At 35.6% G+C, this 17,328-nt stretch overlaps 1 protein-coding gene across 1 annotated transcript; it reads right to left on the bottom strand.

The window, feature by feature from the left end:
- Positions 1-8,363: 8,363 nt before the first annotated feature.
- Positions 8,364-9,242, bottom strand: LOC145089038 (uncharacterized). The gene is made up of 2 exons (XM_079027537.1): positions 9,000-9,242; positions 8,364-8,945 (listed from the first exon to the last, which is right to left on the bottom strand). Exons 1-2 carry the CDS (start codon positions 9,240-9,242, stop codon positions 8,364-8,366), a joined length of 825 nt encoding a protein of 274 aa, XP_078883663.1.
- Between the last annotated feature and the right edge of the window lie 8,086 nt (positions 9,243-17,328).

Here is a 17,328-nt window from a genome sequence, read left to right as displayed (position 1 = left end):
ATACACTTATACATACATTACAATCACAAATGGTAAGCAAATATACATATATAAACATATACACTTATACATACAAATCCATATGGACATGGTAAACAAACACACATATATAACCATAAATACATGCATTTATTATTAACTTTATTTTATTTTAGTATTAATATTAATTTGATTTTAAAACTCATTTAATTTGATTTTACAATTAATTTAATATTTTCTTTTTATTGATTTTTTTAAAATTAATTTAACTTCATTTTATAATTAATATAAAATTACTAAAAGTACGTTGTTATTAATAACCTACCTAATTAAGCTAAAGTTGTAATGACCGACATTATGTCACTAACAAAATTAAGCAATTTGAAACCATATTAACAAGAACATAAAAACATAATAAACATCTAATGCAATCATACATGTAAATACAACATTTTTTTTACATTATAGACATATTACATATTCATTATAGCAACATATTTTTTTTCATTTTTTCCACACATTACATGCATAAATACACACATTATACATACAAATACACGTGAACATGTTACATACACATACTCATTATCGCATCATACTTTTTTCTATTAAAGCAACCTAATTTTTTTTCATACATATACAAATTACATATATAGTTTCAAAACTCATACATTACATACATAAATACATTTTTTTTTCATTTCTTCCACACATTAAATACATAAATACACACATTATACATACAAATACACGTAAACATGTTTTCTACACATACCCCTTATAGCATCATACTTTTTTTCTATTATAGCAACCTAATTTTTTTTCATTTTTTTTCATACATACAAATTACACATTCACAAATAATACACATACAAAAACAAATACTAATGTAAAAACACATACATGCATCATACACATAGAGATACATTGTACTTATAAAATGAAAGATGAAAAGGAACCTGTGGTAGTCAAATTTCGAAATTTTCTGCAAGAATTCCACAATTCCGACAACCATTCCGGCAACAACTCTGGTAACAACCTTAAACTAAAAGCATAAACTCACTAAATAAACATCAAAACAGAAGAAGAATCGAAAATAGGGAAGAATTTCGACTTTAAATCGGTAAAAATTCTGGAATTGAGGTGTGTTCGTCACTTCTTGGTCGCTAGTAATGGAAGTCTAGGTTGTCTGTAATGGAGGCAATAGAGGTTTGGACGGCGGCGACAACTTTCGTGTGTTCAATCGGAGACGGTGTAAGAAAGGGGAGATTGACGATGGAGAGAATGAGAGAAAAGGGCAGATAGAAGACGCAGGAAACAACGAACTGGAGGGGTTATGTGCGCGGACCTTTAGCGGCGATGCAAGGGTTTTGGCAGCGACACCCCTGGAGGGAAAAATCAGCACCTTTTTCACCCTAATACACAATAAAGATCGAACGGGCAGGGTTCATTTGACACAGATCGCTACTAGTACTGTTTGGGTATTAGCGGCGACACCTTTCACAGCGACGCTAGGCATTAGCGGCGACATGTAACGCGTCATTTATGTGTCGCCGCTAATACCTAGCGTCGCCGCTAAAGCCGTCACCGCTAATATCCACCTTTCTTGTAGTGAAATTTGTTGTAATTACATTTTTTTTATATATCAATCACTAATAAATTGTATAAAACCAATTATAATTAGTCCATTAATCAAAAGAAACTTTAAGAATATTATTCGCACAAATATTTAAGAAAATGATTTTTTTTATATTTTTATAACTTACTAAAAATGAATATGCAAAAAGATAAATAAATAAATAATAAAGAACACTAATTTGTTAAGTGGAGAAATCATAAAAAACTAAGATATAAAAATATTTGTAAATAAGTCTTTAAAACACTAATTTTGCAAAAACTTAAAGTAAAAAACTTATAAAAAAGTAATATATGTAAAATGATAGAAAAAAGATCTCTACAAAAATCAATTTGTAAATACGAATTTTTTTTATAAAAATATATATAAAAACAAATATAAATAAATTAATGTTAAAATAATAATTTACAATTCTAATATGTTTAAAGATAATTTCATTAAAAACACAAAGTAAAAAAAAAATAACAAATATTTCCTTAAAAATGATTAAAGTAATTATAAAAATGAATTTTTTTTAAACGTGTGTGTGTGTGTGTGTATATATATATATATATATATATATATATATATATATATATATATATATATATATATATATATATATGGAAGAAGTAAGAAGAAGCTAAAAGATGTTAAAAGACATAGGTCCATATTGATGGGTTTTAGCCATAAGAACATCCTATGTGCTCATACAAACTCTAATGCTTGGATCTAGGTTTCTTTATTGTACTTGCAATTCATCCAAGACTATAAACCCCAGATCTAATATATGATAATCAATATAACATATGAATTATGGTTTAGATCATACCTTGATTGTTATGTAGCAATAACAATCTCAAATCGTTCTTGTATTGACTTTAGAAAGCTTAGAGTCACAAATGTCACTCCTCTAATGGTTCACAAACACCAAGAGCACGAGGATGAAGAAGACAAGAGAAGGAGGCTGCCCAAAACGTGTGGAAACCCTAGAGAACAAGTTCTCCACGTTTTTGGGGCTTAAGGGTTCTTTAAATAGTGAGGCTATTAGGGTTATCTAACAAGGAAACCCTAATTTGGATGCTTAAACCCTAAGCAACCCATGGACTCCTTCCTTAACAAGCCTTAGACGATTTCTAATGGGTTTCCCCATAGAATTCGTCCAACCCTATAATATAAGGTAATCCATGGCCCAATTGCAATTATCTTATAATTACAATTCCAGTCCCTTAAGTTTAATTAATCTCTTTTAGCCACAAACTTAATTCTTATTAATTCTTGACTAATATTAATTAAACAATATGATTTCTCCTTTAATATATTATTCTCATAATATATTAATAAATCATATTTAATCATTTCTCTCCATAATTCATCCTATCAAGTTGCTTTGGTGAAGGCAACCCAAAAGGACCATGCATCATCGGGTCAAGTACATACCAAAATAGTTATGGACTTAAACACTAATCCAACACATATTTGTGTCAAGAAGAGGACGTACAGACATTTTTAAATATGCAGTCTTCTAAAAAACAAATAGTCTGTTAGACCGAACGTGCACGTTTTCTGCATGGCGCATATATTAAGAGCTTAGGAACAACTTTTGAAAACAACAAAAAAAACACTACCTATATATTGACATGTTAATAATTTCAACTAAAGTTAATATTTGTAAGAATAAGATTTCTTTATAAGTGATATCTTGTAATAAAAGGGACTAATGGTCTAACATAGCCTGACTAATGTTTATCCATATACAAAAACAGTCTAACATCCCCTAGTTTTGTCATAGGATATGATCTAAATGTTCAAACTTGACAAAAACGCATGAAATAGAAATGATGGAAGCTCTTTAGTTAATATATCGACATACTGAGAACTGGCGGGAACCTGGAGAACTCAAATCCGACAAAAAGGAACCTGAAAACACAATACATGGATGCCTATCTCGATATGTTGTGTTTACTGATCCTAAATTAGGTTTGTAGACATATAGACGATGTTGCTCATGATGGATTATCGTTTCTTTAGTAGGCGACTCTTGTAACTTCGCAAAGAAAGTTCTGAAGACACCAAGTCTCTGCAACAACATTGGTGACACCATTGCACTCAACCTTTAACTTGATATTGAAGCTAGAGATAACACCATGTCATTTAAAGGGACCAGTGTAACCCCTAATTTTCATATATAGATTATATAACAAATAATCGTTCCAACATCTCCCAAGATCAATTTTGAACTTACTTATAGACTAAACAACAGTGGAAGCAAAATAAAATAAAATAAAGTATTCAATTGAACAACTGCGGGTGTTACATCTTTGCGGAATTCCTTTTTCGTCTTATTGATCAATCCTTCTCCCTAGCCTTCTTACTGCCGCTTGTAAAATTGTTTCCTAGGTTGTGCACATTTAAAGTTTCTAAAAGGGTAAGCCTAGGGCCTAGTGAGTTCATGTTGCACATACATGTCCATCACTTAAAAAAGTTTTATCATATAGTTTTAATAAATCATACAAAAAACATGTAACACCCAAAATCAGGATGGTCAAGAAAGGAAAGGAAACTCTAAGTCAAAGGGCCGACTCGTCGAGTCCAAGGAGGAACTCGGCGAGTCCGATCGGGACCCGGGTCGAGGAGTAAGTGACCGACTCGGCGAGTCGGCTAAGGGGACTAGGCGAGTCTGTTCTGAACGAGGAAAACCCTAATTCCGGGAGTTGTATCCTATATAAAGGGTGTTATGTCACTCCCTCAGCCTCCATATCATCCTAGAGAACCTGTAAACCCTAGATTTCGTGTGAGATTCCATCATTTGAGAGATATAGCCTTGGAGGAAGGAAGTTTTGGAAAGGAACTTGAAGATCAAGAAGGATTGCTTCAAAGGAGAGGTGTAGATCCGAGATCTACTTCAGTTTGTGTTCATCTTAGAGGTAATAAACTGCCATTTTCCCTCCTTTGCATCTAGATCTATTTTTGTTATGAGATTTGGGGGTTTTATGGTTGTTTGAGACCCAATTCGAGTTTGGGGGCTTAGATATGTTGTTGCTACTTTAGATCTAGTGTTGGGATGGTCCAATAAGTCATAAAGCATCAGAAGATGACTAGTTAGTAAAGCCCTTTTGTCCTTAAACCTAGCCCTAGTGTGTTTTGAGCCTAGATCTCTTTAGTTATACGTAAAGTTTGCAACTTTACGTGAGGAGTGAGCTTTGGAAGTATGGATCTATGATTTGGAGCCCCTGCATGGCTCGAAAAGCCACTATATGGATTAAGAACATGGGCGACTCAGAAAGTCACATGGGTCGACTCGGCGAGTTGGATGAAGTTGGGAAGGAACTCGGCGAGTTGGAAGAACAACTCGGCAAGTTTGTTGAAGATTGCCTTGGACTCGGTGAGTCTGTTCTTGGACTCGGCGAGTCGAGTCGCGAAACCCCAAACCCTTCGAGTTAAGACTCGGATCAGTGCGTTGTGTGGGGACTCCGTGAGTTGGACAGGTCAGGACTCGGAAATCGGTAGCCTCGACGAGCCAGGGGCTGACTCGGCGAGTCGAGTCGCGGATGAAAGGATTCTGAGCTAATGAACTCGGCGAGTCAGTAGTCGGACTCGGTGAGTAGGGTTGACTTGGAAGGTTGACCTTGACCAGGATTTTGACTTTGACCAGAGTTGACTTAGTTGACTTTCGGGGGACAGTTAGACTAAGTGTTGCTTTGATATTGGTAGCTCGAGGAGCTAGTGGAGCAGGAGTTCAAAGAATTGTCGGGCAGCAGCTAGAGGGGCTATCAGCAAGTTCAACAAGTACAGGTGAGTTTCCCTTTTGTGTGAATGGGTCTAAGGCCACAATGTCGGCCCATGTAATTATGAGTAGAAGACCCGGGGGTCAGCCCTACACACAGTATGCTAGTACGATATTCAGGACGAGGTCCAATGATAGTGGGCGGGTGCCCAAGGAATGGTTTATATGATAGTTTATACTTGTTGTCTGTGTGATACATGTATGCGCCGGGTAGGGAGGTGAGTGTGGGCGAGGTCCTGCACCTCACCAATAGCAGAGTGTGGATGGTGTTCCACATCTCATTAGCAGCAGACAGGGGCGAGGACCAAGTTAGGGAAAGAGTGAGTGTGGGCTGGGCCCGTATCTCACTACCAGTAGGAGTGTGGACGGGGTTCCATGACTCATCAGTTCCAGGACATGGGCGAGGCCCAAGATAGCCGAGGCCTTTAGAACAGGATTCGGTAGTGTGCCTTAGTGTGTATCTGTTGCAATATGTTTATGTGTTAGTATTTGTTGGCGGGCAAGGGCCAATGACAGGCAAGGCCTAAGTGAAACAGATCTGTATCCGAGCGGGGCTCGAAGCCAGGCGAGGCTTGGAGCGGCGGGGCCGTTGTAGCGGGCGAGGCCCGAGGCAGGGGGCAAGGCCCAGAATAGCGGGCGTGGCCCAGTATGTGCAGTATATGGTTATGCATGATATGTGGTAGGTTGGGGAACTCACTAATAGGGCTGTGCATGGGTCGGTTTTGGACCCCAACCCAACCCAACCCGTAAATAATCGGTTTCTGGTTTTTAGAACCCAATAGGGTCGGTTTCTGGTCGGTTCGGTTTCTCGGTTTCTGATATCGGTTTGGGCGATTTCTCGGTTTCTTGGGTTCAACCCATACACTTACGGTTTCTGGGTTTAAACCCATGCGTTTTGGGTTTGAACCCATTTTCCAGAAATGTATCAATTAGTTAAATAATTAAAAAAACACCTAAGCTTCTTTTATTTATTTTTATTTTTTTAATATACATACATATATATATATATATATAATAAAATAATCAGTAAAAAGCATCAGGTTTGCGGGTTTGCTGGGTCGGTTTCTCGGTTTTAAAGAGGGGTCGGTTTCTCGGGTTGTTGGGTCGGTTTCTGGGGGCAAAACCGAAACCGAACCCGGAAAGTCGGTTTTTACAAATTTAAAACCCACACCGTCGGTTTTGATTCGGTTTCGGTTTTTTCGGTTTTGGTTTCGTCGGTTTTTGTCGGTTTCTCGGTTTCTTGGTTCGGGTTTGCTCACCCCTACTCACTAAGCTTCGTGCTTATGGTTTTCAATTTTGGTTTCAGGTACTTCCGGTAGCGGAGGGAAGAGCTCGGGGTGATCGCATGGCACACACCATAGATTAGACAGCCTGTGAATGTTTTACTCTGATAACGAACATGTGTTTTGGAAATTGATACTCTGATTATGTTTGGATTGATAATTTTGTTTTAAGTAATGTTTTATTAAAGGAAATTTTTAGTCTTGAATTTTGGGACGTTACAAAACATATCACCCAATGACATAATTTAAGGGAATGATTAATTATCCAGTGAAAGAACCAAAGGTTCATTTCCCTTCTCATTGAGACAACTCATCATCCATTATACTCAAGTATTTTAAATATCCAAGGAAATGAGTAAAATTATCAATTCTCATCTCCACATATCACACAAATTCGTCATGCTCACGACGATTAAATACCCACCCAATCCTGCTAAACATTTCATCCAAAAAAACACACATACACACATTGTAGATAACAAATTTAAAATAACATTTGCACACAACCATAATTATCGTAAAATATATTGTGAATAAATAATTAAAAAGCCGCATATAAACCACATGATAAATATTTATGTGCTAGCAACCACAAAATACGAAAAAAACTCACCTTTCAACCAGTAAGTCACAATCAAAACTTTGTTGCTATCCTGCACCCTATATTCCACCATAAATATTTATGGTATGCCGTTCAACTATTCATATGTTTCGTTTGACCAACTAGTATTTTAGTTATCATGTTAGAAATATTTTAAACTGTATATTTTTCTAAGAAAATAATCAATAATTTATTTATTAAATAAATTGGACAGAAGTATATAATTACCGAAACTTCAACGGTTGAAATGCAAATTTTAATAGATTTTATTATAAAAAACTAAAAATAGGCAAATTCCCAAACTGGGGGCTAGATATGTAGTAATGGTTTTAATTCACCAAAAAGAAGGGTTGGATTAATAATACTTTGATTAAAAAAATGACAATTTATTTAAACTATAAGGTCTCTTTCGTTAATTATTGGGTTTAAATTCACTACAACAAATCGTAAGGCTCAAACTTGATCAGGGGATCCTTTTGACCACTACAGTACCAACAAATTTTAGTTGTTAGACTTTTCATATTATATTTATAAAACATAACCCACTCTCGTTAGACCCACCCAAAAACGGATCCGAGCTGCCTCCTTCTTAACCCGAACATCCCTTTTTTTTGTTTTTCAGCCATTTATATATTTTATTTACAGCTCCAATTTGCCCCAAATAACCATTAAATGGTTCTGTAAAAATCAACATAGGTTATCTCCAGAACTTACTAACATGAATCCACATTTAAAATTTTGATGAAATCATCGCAACATTCTCAAATTCATTTTTTTTCCAAAGACCCATTATTCATTTTTTTTAATTACCCATTTTCTTTGACGAAACAAAGACATATAATCAACCCAAACCATAAACCACGTATCCTTAATATATTTTATACAACTAATTTGAACTTAAATCAAACAACCATACCTTGATTTGCTAAAAGAAGACCCGAAACCTTCAAGAACTTATCTCCTCGAATTCTCCCTTGATTCTCAACCTTTTCTTGCAATACACAGTGGGTTTACATCATATCGAGAAAATTCCGATGACCACGTCGTGGTGTCACTACCACATTTTGGTGATTCTTCACTTGCCTTTTTCAACTCGTTCTACTCACTTTCTTCCAGTAGCTTGTCTAGCTCTTGTATCTGATGTTCAACATCAAAATCTCCTTCTTGTAGAACCATGTATCCCTCGGTTTCCTTTTCCTTCCATCCTCCAAGCTCCTTCTCCAAAATTTCACCAAACACATCTATTGATATAGCCATATAATCACTTATCCTTGAGTGTTTGATTTCTCTATTAAATCCAAAAGTGACCGCTTCTTCTCCAACTCGAAGAGTGAGTTTGGATTCTCTTATATCAACTAAAGCTCGGGCGGTTCTCAAAATGGGTCTTCCAAGAATAATTGGGACTGGTTCATCTTCATCTATGTCTAAAACAATGAAATCTGCGGGAAAAACAAATTTGTCAACTTTAACTAATAAATCTTCACAAATTCCTCTTGGAAAGGTCACCATTTTGTTTGTTAAGTGTATGGCCATGCGGATTGGTCTTGGTTCCGGGAGGTCAAGCTTCTTGAAGAATGAATAGGGCATTAACTTGACACTTCCTCCCGAATCGGATAGAGCGTGGCTTATGGCTAGATTGCCAAATTGGCATGGAAGTGTTAAGCTTCCCAGATCACCCATCTACTTTGGTAGCATATTCAACATCGTAGCTTAGCAAGTTTCATTTCGTATTACCTTAGATATTTCTCCTATCTTCGTCCGATTTGTTAAGAGATCTTTAACGAACTTTGCATACTTTAGCATTTGAGATAAGGCTTCAAGGACTGGAATATTGATTTCAAGGGATCGGATGTGATCTAGGAAATTCTGGTAGTCTTCAGCATTCTTATCTTGTCTTACTCTATTTGGAAAGGGAATCGGTGGGTGGTATGGCTTAATGGGTTCAACACTTTTCTTTTCAAGCGCTTTCCACGTCATGATGTCATCACCATGTTGTGGTGACTATTCAGAATCCTATTCCTTACTTGCTTCTCAGCCTTCATGCTCATCATCTGAGCTATTTCTGTTAATGGGGGTCAGATGGATAACAATTTTCCCATTTCTAGTTGTAATGGCTTGGATGGGAGTTCCTTTCGGGTTTTGTTTCGTGTTTCCTGGAAATGTGCCCGGTAATCTTTCATTGAAGTGTTTGGATAGTTTTCCAATTTGTTTCTCAATATTTTTTATTGCAGCTTGCTGATTTCCAAGTACTACTTTAGTATCTTCATGTCTCTTTTCCGATGCGACAGAAAAACGAGCAAGCATTGTCTCGAAATCGGGTTTCTTTTCGGGAGCTAGCTCCTCTCTTAAGGAAACCCTTCTTCCTTTTTGCTCATAGTTCTCTTCCTTGGATTTCTTATACTTGTCATAAGGTAACCACTTCTTTTTGGCCTTTCTCCAGTCTTCATCATAATGATCACTGCTCGAGTAGCAAGCTTAAACCTTTCAATTTCCATCCTCATCAAGATCACACTCTTTAGTTAGATGTAGCCCATTACAATTTTCATACCCCACTCGTATAGCATGGATTGTTTGATCCATTTTAGTCAACCTCTTATCCATGTTATGCAGCATTATTAAGGTCGTAGACATGTCCTCTGTAGTTGAGTTAGCCATTCCCCTAGTTGCGTCATGTTGAGGGTTATGGTATTCTCTCGAATGTTTAGGTAATTCATCGATTAGCTCCTTCATTACGGCAGGTGCTTTCTTTGTTAGTCGACCTTGAGAATCAAGGAGTTCCCTAGTTGTGACGTTCATCCCATCATAGAAAATTTGACTTCTTGTTGGACATTTAGATCATTTTGAGGACAAATTCTCAACAAGACCTTGTATCACTCGCACGCCGTGCACAATGAATCTCCCACTTGTTGCGTAAAATTTGCAATAGCCTTCTTCATCCTAGAAACTTTCGATGGTAGGCAAAACTATTGTATAAACTCTTCGTGCATTTGTGCCCAAGTTGTTATTGTTCCCAGTGGGAGTGCCTTCAACCAATCTTTTGTTGCACCCTTAACAGTAACGACGAACATTCTTATCAAAAATGTCTCAGGTGGGATGTTTGGTATGTTGAAGTAGTCAGCGATGTCGTTGACCTCATCAATATGCTTTTAGGCATTCTCATGGTCTTTCCCATAGAAGGGTATGTATTTCATTTGAGAAAGGATCTGTCCTTTCAGCTCAAAGCTAGATGTGTTGGGAATTGTGGATTGCACAATTCCCAGTCCGTTGTCTTCACACACCCATCTCTTGAACGCATACATCGTCATGTTGGCAAATGTTTGTCATGTTGTCTTTGGCTCGCTTTCGGTTTCGATTAATTTGTCTGATTCTTGTTTGCTTTTTGGCTCGTAACCTGACTCCTTTTTGTTAGGAGTCATCTCAAAACTTTCAAATTCTCTTTCTAGAGTTCTTTTGCTTGCTTCTCTGAGTTTGGTTTTCATCTTCTTATGGTATTCTGACTCAGGATCTTCAAACAGTGGTATGATTGGTGTTTTTGACCCTCAATTCATAAATAACTAAAACAAAAGCAAAAGAAACGAGTAAAAAGAACAAAACAAAAAATAAAACTGAAACCGTTATGACACCACGACATGGTGTTTATGACCACGACGTGGTAAGTCAAAGATAAAAAAAACTAAATGAAAATTCAAAAGAAAATAGACAAAAAAAATCCGAATAAAATAGCATATTCAAATGAACTAAAAATGGACCGTTTCCCGACAATGGCACTAAAAACTTGATGCGTAAATAATTATGCACTAGTTAATCCTACTAATGTAACTAATTATTACTTCCTAAGGCAGTGTACCTTGTTGAAAATAGAATAGCACAATAGTCGGGTATCAAACATAGGGAATGGAATGTTTAGCTAATTTTATCTACTAACTACCTAAATTATTATTAAATTAAGGAAAAGAGGTTTTCTCTAGTTTTGCAAGACTAGAAACTTAATTAACCAAACTAACTAGCTATCAACTATTGAAGTAAATATTAAAAAACTGAAAGCAAGAAACACAAAAGATGATTTAAACCAAGGTAACTGAGAGGATTTCATTTATTTTCGATATACTTACTATTATGGTTGATTTATGGAAGTGCAATGGATTAATGTTTCGTTGGTTACTGATTCCTAATGTGACCAAGTTAATGTTCACTAAGTTAATCCTTTAGCAAACAAGTTCAGTTATACGGTGATCAGACGAATAAACTAACAAGTCTACTAGTATTTTGTTTGAGTTAAATTAGACTTATAATAGATTGATCAAATTGGTTTATTGAATCAATACAATATACGATTGGTCATCATATATTAGTTCCTACAATTACTTACCCACTTTTCTAATTAACCCTAGGTTTTGGTCAAAACACTAGTCCTATAATTTTTTTTAATTCACAAATATCATAAGATTCAAGTTCAATAAAGAAACATGGCCATACAATCTAAATTAAGCTCAGCAATAACTAGAAAAGTAGTTCTCATAAGCACATAAAGTTCTTTAGTAAGATAAACTAACAAATAACCAACAAAACTTATACCTAACCATAAATCAAGCCATAAAAAGTCAAGCAATTTAATATAAACGAAAGTCATTGGGTTTTAGCCCATGACTTCAACAAGTAAAAATAGCAAAATGAAATTCATCTTAATAGACATGATTAAACTTAAGTACAAAATCGTAATAGAAGGTTGTATCGCCTCAATTCTCTCGATTCCAAGCTATGATGAACTTCTGCAACTCAAAGCTTCAAAGTGGGTACTTGGCCTTCAAAAGACGACAATAGCTTCCAGCCAAAGTTCAATTTTCGAAGGATAATGGCTTTAATTTATAGTATTCCTAAAAACAGATCACCACGATGTGGTAAGTCCACCAGGTCGTGGCCTTCGTGTTTATCCCATATTCAACAAGTCTTCTAGATCCATAGGGGAAATCCAAAATTCCAAGTCGTGTGAATGTAACCATGATGTAGTGAATGTATTTTTCTTCATTTCTTTCCTTAATCATAATTCCTAGCTTCCAGCTTCCTTTTCGCTTCGAGCATGTCTTTACCCCTACAACACAATATATAATAGATTAAGTACCTTTTCTTCTATAATGGGCATAAAAATAACTAGAAATATTAAGAGATGATGTAATATATATATATATATATATATGTGTGTGTGTGTGTGTATAGATATGCACATATCATTTACCCTACTGGTGGAACAAGCATAAGAACCAAAATCGAAAAATCCCCCACTATAACGCCTGTTCCGAATCGTTTCCTATGCAGGGGTGGTGACCCGAAGATCGAGTATTATCAGGTTTAGGGCCTTTGAGGAAAAGAGATTTAGACCCATTTGGGTGTGGGTAATGTAATTTGGAAAATTCGAGAGTTTGGTCTATTTCTTGACACCAAGGGGTATTTCGGTAAAGTGTCAGTTTGGAATTTTATGAATTTTGGATTTTTGTTCGGATAGTTTTAATCCAAGGATAAGTTGATAGAAGTGTAGAGGTTCTCGTTAGCTTTCCAAGGATATAAAGAACATCTAAATCAGAGTTAGAACGAAGAAGTTAGGCCCGTTTGAAGTTTGGTCGATTTTGGGTTATGTTGAATACGCTTGGCGTACAGAGTGGTGTACGTTGGCCATACTGAGGCACCCTGAGTATACTCGGCGTACCAGAAGTATGTTGGGCGTACGCAATCAGTGCCTAAACTCAATTTTCATGGTTTTATATCTATTTAAGCTCCATAACTCCCCAAAACCCGCTCCATTCTCAACCTCCACCCCTCCAACACCCCTTCCATGAAACCCTAACCCTAGTTGAGCTTTGTATGCTAAAAGATGGTGTTTTGAGTGCCTTGGAGTATGTATGGTGCACCATGGAGAAGAAGGAACTTCTTGGAGAAGTGTTGGTTGCATTGGAGCGTGTAGATCTAGACTTTATTCACCTAGATCTATCTTCTAGAGGTATAAAGTTTGAATCTTGATGATGCATTTGTTAGATCTAACTAGTTTTGCATATTACAAGCGTTTGGTCATTTTAGTGCATAAAGTTTAGATCTTGAAAGTTTGTGACCTTGTTATGGATAAAGTTGGAAACTCTATCCATCTAAACATCACTTTGATTAAGACCTGAAAGTTGGAGATTTGTATTTAATGGATTAAGTTGAAAAATATGAACTTTTGGGTCCCTTTGAGACTTAAAGACTAGATCTTGTTTGTTGGGACCATTCTAATGGATAATGTTGCAAACGTTATACATTATAAAGTTATTATGAATTATAAAAATGTGATCTTGGCCCTTTTATCCCTTTCATGCAAAAGTTGTGATGTCTTAGGTTAAGAACTTAGGGTTTTGGAAATTAAGCACATTATAGCCATGCAAAGTCATAAAGTTGGAAACTTTATGACTTGGGACATCATTTTGTGCTTGGATCTGATTTTTTTATGTAGGAACTTAATGGAATAAGCTCTTGATGGAGTTTTGGGACTGGGTTGTGTATGTTGGGTATTTCAGAGTACGATGTGCATACTCTCTTGGTATGTAGGACGTAATTGACTTTGTCTTTGACTTTGACAAAGTTTGACCTTGAGGTTATTTTTGTTGGGTTTTAGTATACTACAACATCCTATGGTGCACATACAACCCTAAGTACCTTGGATCTATGTTTTCTTTATTATACATGCAAATATGAAGTTTCCAAGATATTACCCTATACTAGCATACAAATATCATATACTTGGGTAATAAAATAGATAGAATACATACTTTTTTTATGTAACTTGTCTTCATGAAGCTTGAGTGCCTAGTGCCCCAAGTGTGACACCTCAAATGGTTCACACAACACCATGAACACTTGGAATAACCTTGAGAATAAGGATACTTTGGTTTTCTCTATTGAAATCGGCCTTTCCCTTTGGTGTACACACACTAGTTCCAATTTCACCAACCAAGGACATCTTTATATAGTGTGGAGATTAGGGTTAAACCCTAATACCCATGACCTTTAATTTCATATGATCCATGGGTTAAACACTCCATGGACTATCCATGAAAGCTTAGCCTAGCCTAAATGAACTTGGCCCATCACACAAATATATCTTAGAGTCCATATTTAATTAGTTCCTTTTGGTCACTTAATTAATTATAAATTAATTCTTGATCAATACTAATTAAATAATATGATTATATATTAATATATTAGAACTTATAATATATTATATAAATCACTAGTATCCTTTTTCCTCATCTTGTCTATCCAATTGTCCCGATGCCATGCAACCCAAATGGACCATGTCGGGTCGGGTCAAGTCTTACCAATTATAGTTATGGACTTAGACATTAATCCAATAGTCTCCCACTTGGATAAGTCTAAAACTATTATTGAGTATGACTTCAAACCCCGACTAGCAATCCTAGCTCTCAAAATCTTCTGTCGAACTCTAACCTTGCCGATGAACTCTGACCTTTATCATGACTTATCCATTAGATAAGGGATCATATATTCATCCATTCTAGATATCATATGGACTGAGACTTGTATTATAAATCATTCTCTCTTTCCATTTGTTGTTTCCTGATTTTCGATTCATGACGACTGACTGATTGAACAAATCAAATCAGTCCTGGCTTGGCCAAGCACTCACATGTATCATCATTAAATCATCGAGGGGCCCACAGATATCGCTTTTATCCCGAAGGTAAAAGGAATGGATAAACTTCAACTCATATGGCTTGTTATACTACTTGTTGAATCATACACAAAGGCACGTTTTATAACATCGACTTACCGAATGCGTTTTCATGCAATCAATGTACAACCAACTCATAGTAACAACTCATATCTCTAGTTTTGAAGAATATAAGATATTATCGTCTCATGATCACTCGTGATAAAATCCATGAAGTGATTCAAATGAGTGCGGGTTGAATCCAATACTCAGAACTTATGAGCACTCATGAGTGTTGTAGCACAACTTTGTCCACCAACTTGGACCTCTACAAGCCAGCCCATGATAGTCTTGATTCATATCTACTTCCAACATATGACCGACTGTGGATGGTTTTAAATAACTTAGTCATTCCGGAAGAATAACCTAGTTATTATGGAAGTCAAAACATGCAAAGTGAAACACAAGAATAAATGAATCTAATATGGTATCAAAACCTATGAATACAAATAAAACACTTTATATTTATCACCATACTGATTACTCATTATTCATTGTTTCGGTTTTATCAACTTTATACTTGAATTAAAACACTAGGTGTCCCATGCTCCAAACATGTACACTATGTTTTCTAAACAATAGCTTTGTCATACTCCAAGTATGCACTCTATGTTTGTCTATGATCCTTACTTTTGTGAAATAAACCAATTGACCAAACTTTCAATGATTCTAATTTCACACTCCCAAATCGAAATCTGTTAGATTTTAAACTTAAATGCACTACCCTCTTTGCAATGAATGTGTACAAAGTCACAAACACTTGTCAACAACCATTACAAGGTATTCCAATGAAGACCTACTCCATGGACATAAAGCCTTATATTCAAAGTATGCATTGCTTTGAACATGCTTCTTGCACTAAGTTTTTTCTAATCTTACACAGATTGCTTCCATCTATGGAGACAACTCTATATTCCCATTTTGACTACCACTTCTGAACAAGGGCTGCCTCTTTTCAGACTATGTCAATATGACCCTTCCAATATTAACAGTATACTTCCAATTGTCCTTAAGCAACCAATCTTTGGTAAACCTTAGATTGTCCTCCACAATTGCTTAATCACTTTATTCATATCCAATTCTAGACATTGTTCACCTTAATGCCCCAAGGCATTTGGAAAATTCAGAAAGGATAAATATTATAGCACATGTAATCGATCTTGTACCCAAAGTAAATGGGATACGATTCATGATGTTTCACATAAAGACATGGTTCTAGACCAGTCTTTTGCCATAATATTTTTTTTTGTTTGCCATATTCTCAAATTTTGACTATGAAAAGTGATGCCGTAATCAAAATCAAATTTTGAGAACGTAATATATAGAATTTTCTTAAGTTGAACCAATCCAACATGAAATTCATATATATATTCTTGACTTAAGGTGATTAAAATCTCAATATAAGCTCTTTAGAATCATTATAAACTCAATCTAAGCTTTTTAGAATTGAAATGAAGTATAATTTCCTCTCCCTTAATTATAGCAAAACAACTTTTTCAACCCTTGCAACCTCACGAATTGAAACTTTTGTTTTCTATAATTAACCTTGCTGACTTGCAATACTTATCATAATTATCATGCTCCCACTAACATGATGATTATTAGCATAACACTTATGCTCTCACTAGCTTTGACATGTATCCAGAAAATAGCTGGACCTCTAGAAGTCAATACTTTATTGACATTCTTACCAAAGTTTAGATTTCTAATGCTAGATTGCTTTGATAAGACTTTATCAAAATCATACACCTTATCTTAGATAGATCACATGTGTGTCAAAACAATTTCAGAACTATGAAAAGGGATGTCGTAATCAAAGTCTCAATTGTTTAGACCTTTTCCATTTCTCATAAGTCCATGTTAGTGTGTCGGTTAACCACGCACGCTCCACTAACGACTTTGAGAACTGCAAATATGACAATTGCTATCTACTTAAAATCTACTTAGTGAAAGAATGTCCTCACCATCATTTCCATGAATCAGAGAGAAACCTTATGGCACTTAGATTTTATGGTGTATGTGTTCTTATCCATGTGAATTTGTCAAACCATAATCACAAGACTAGGTTAGTGACAAATCCTAGCTCATATGGATTGAACTTGTGCAATCTTAACCTCTTGCCACCTGGCAGCACAAGGGCCTACCATTGCTTCCAAGTAGTTATGCAAACAATTGAGAACATGTAGAACTCAAATATATATATATATATATATATATATATATATATATATATATATATATATATATATATAGCCAACTTAATTGGAATGGGCACAGAAATGTCAACACGATAGGTTATAAACCTCT

The sequence above is a fragment of the Lactuca serriola genome, chromosome 2, assembly GCF_051521515.1.
Source record: "Lactuca serriola cultivar US96UC23 chromosome 2, Lser_US96UC23_V15, whole genome shotgun sequence".
In the NCBI taxonomy this organism is placed as follows: Eukaryota; Viridiplantae; Streptophyta; class Magnoliopsida; order Asterales; family Asteraceae; genus Lactuca; species Lactuca serriola.
The sequence above is the reverse complement of the archived record's forward strand: the minus strand, read 5'-3'. Positions and strand labels throughout refer to the sequence as shown.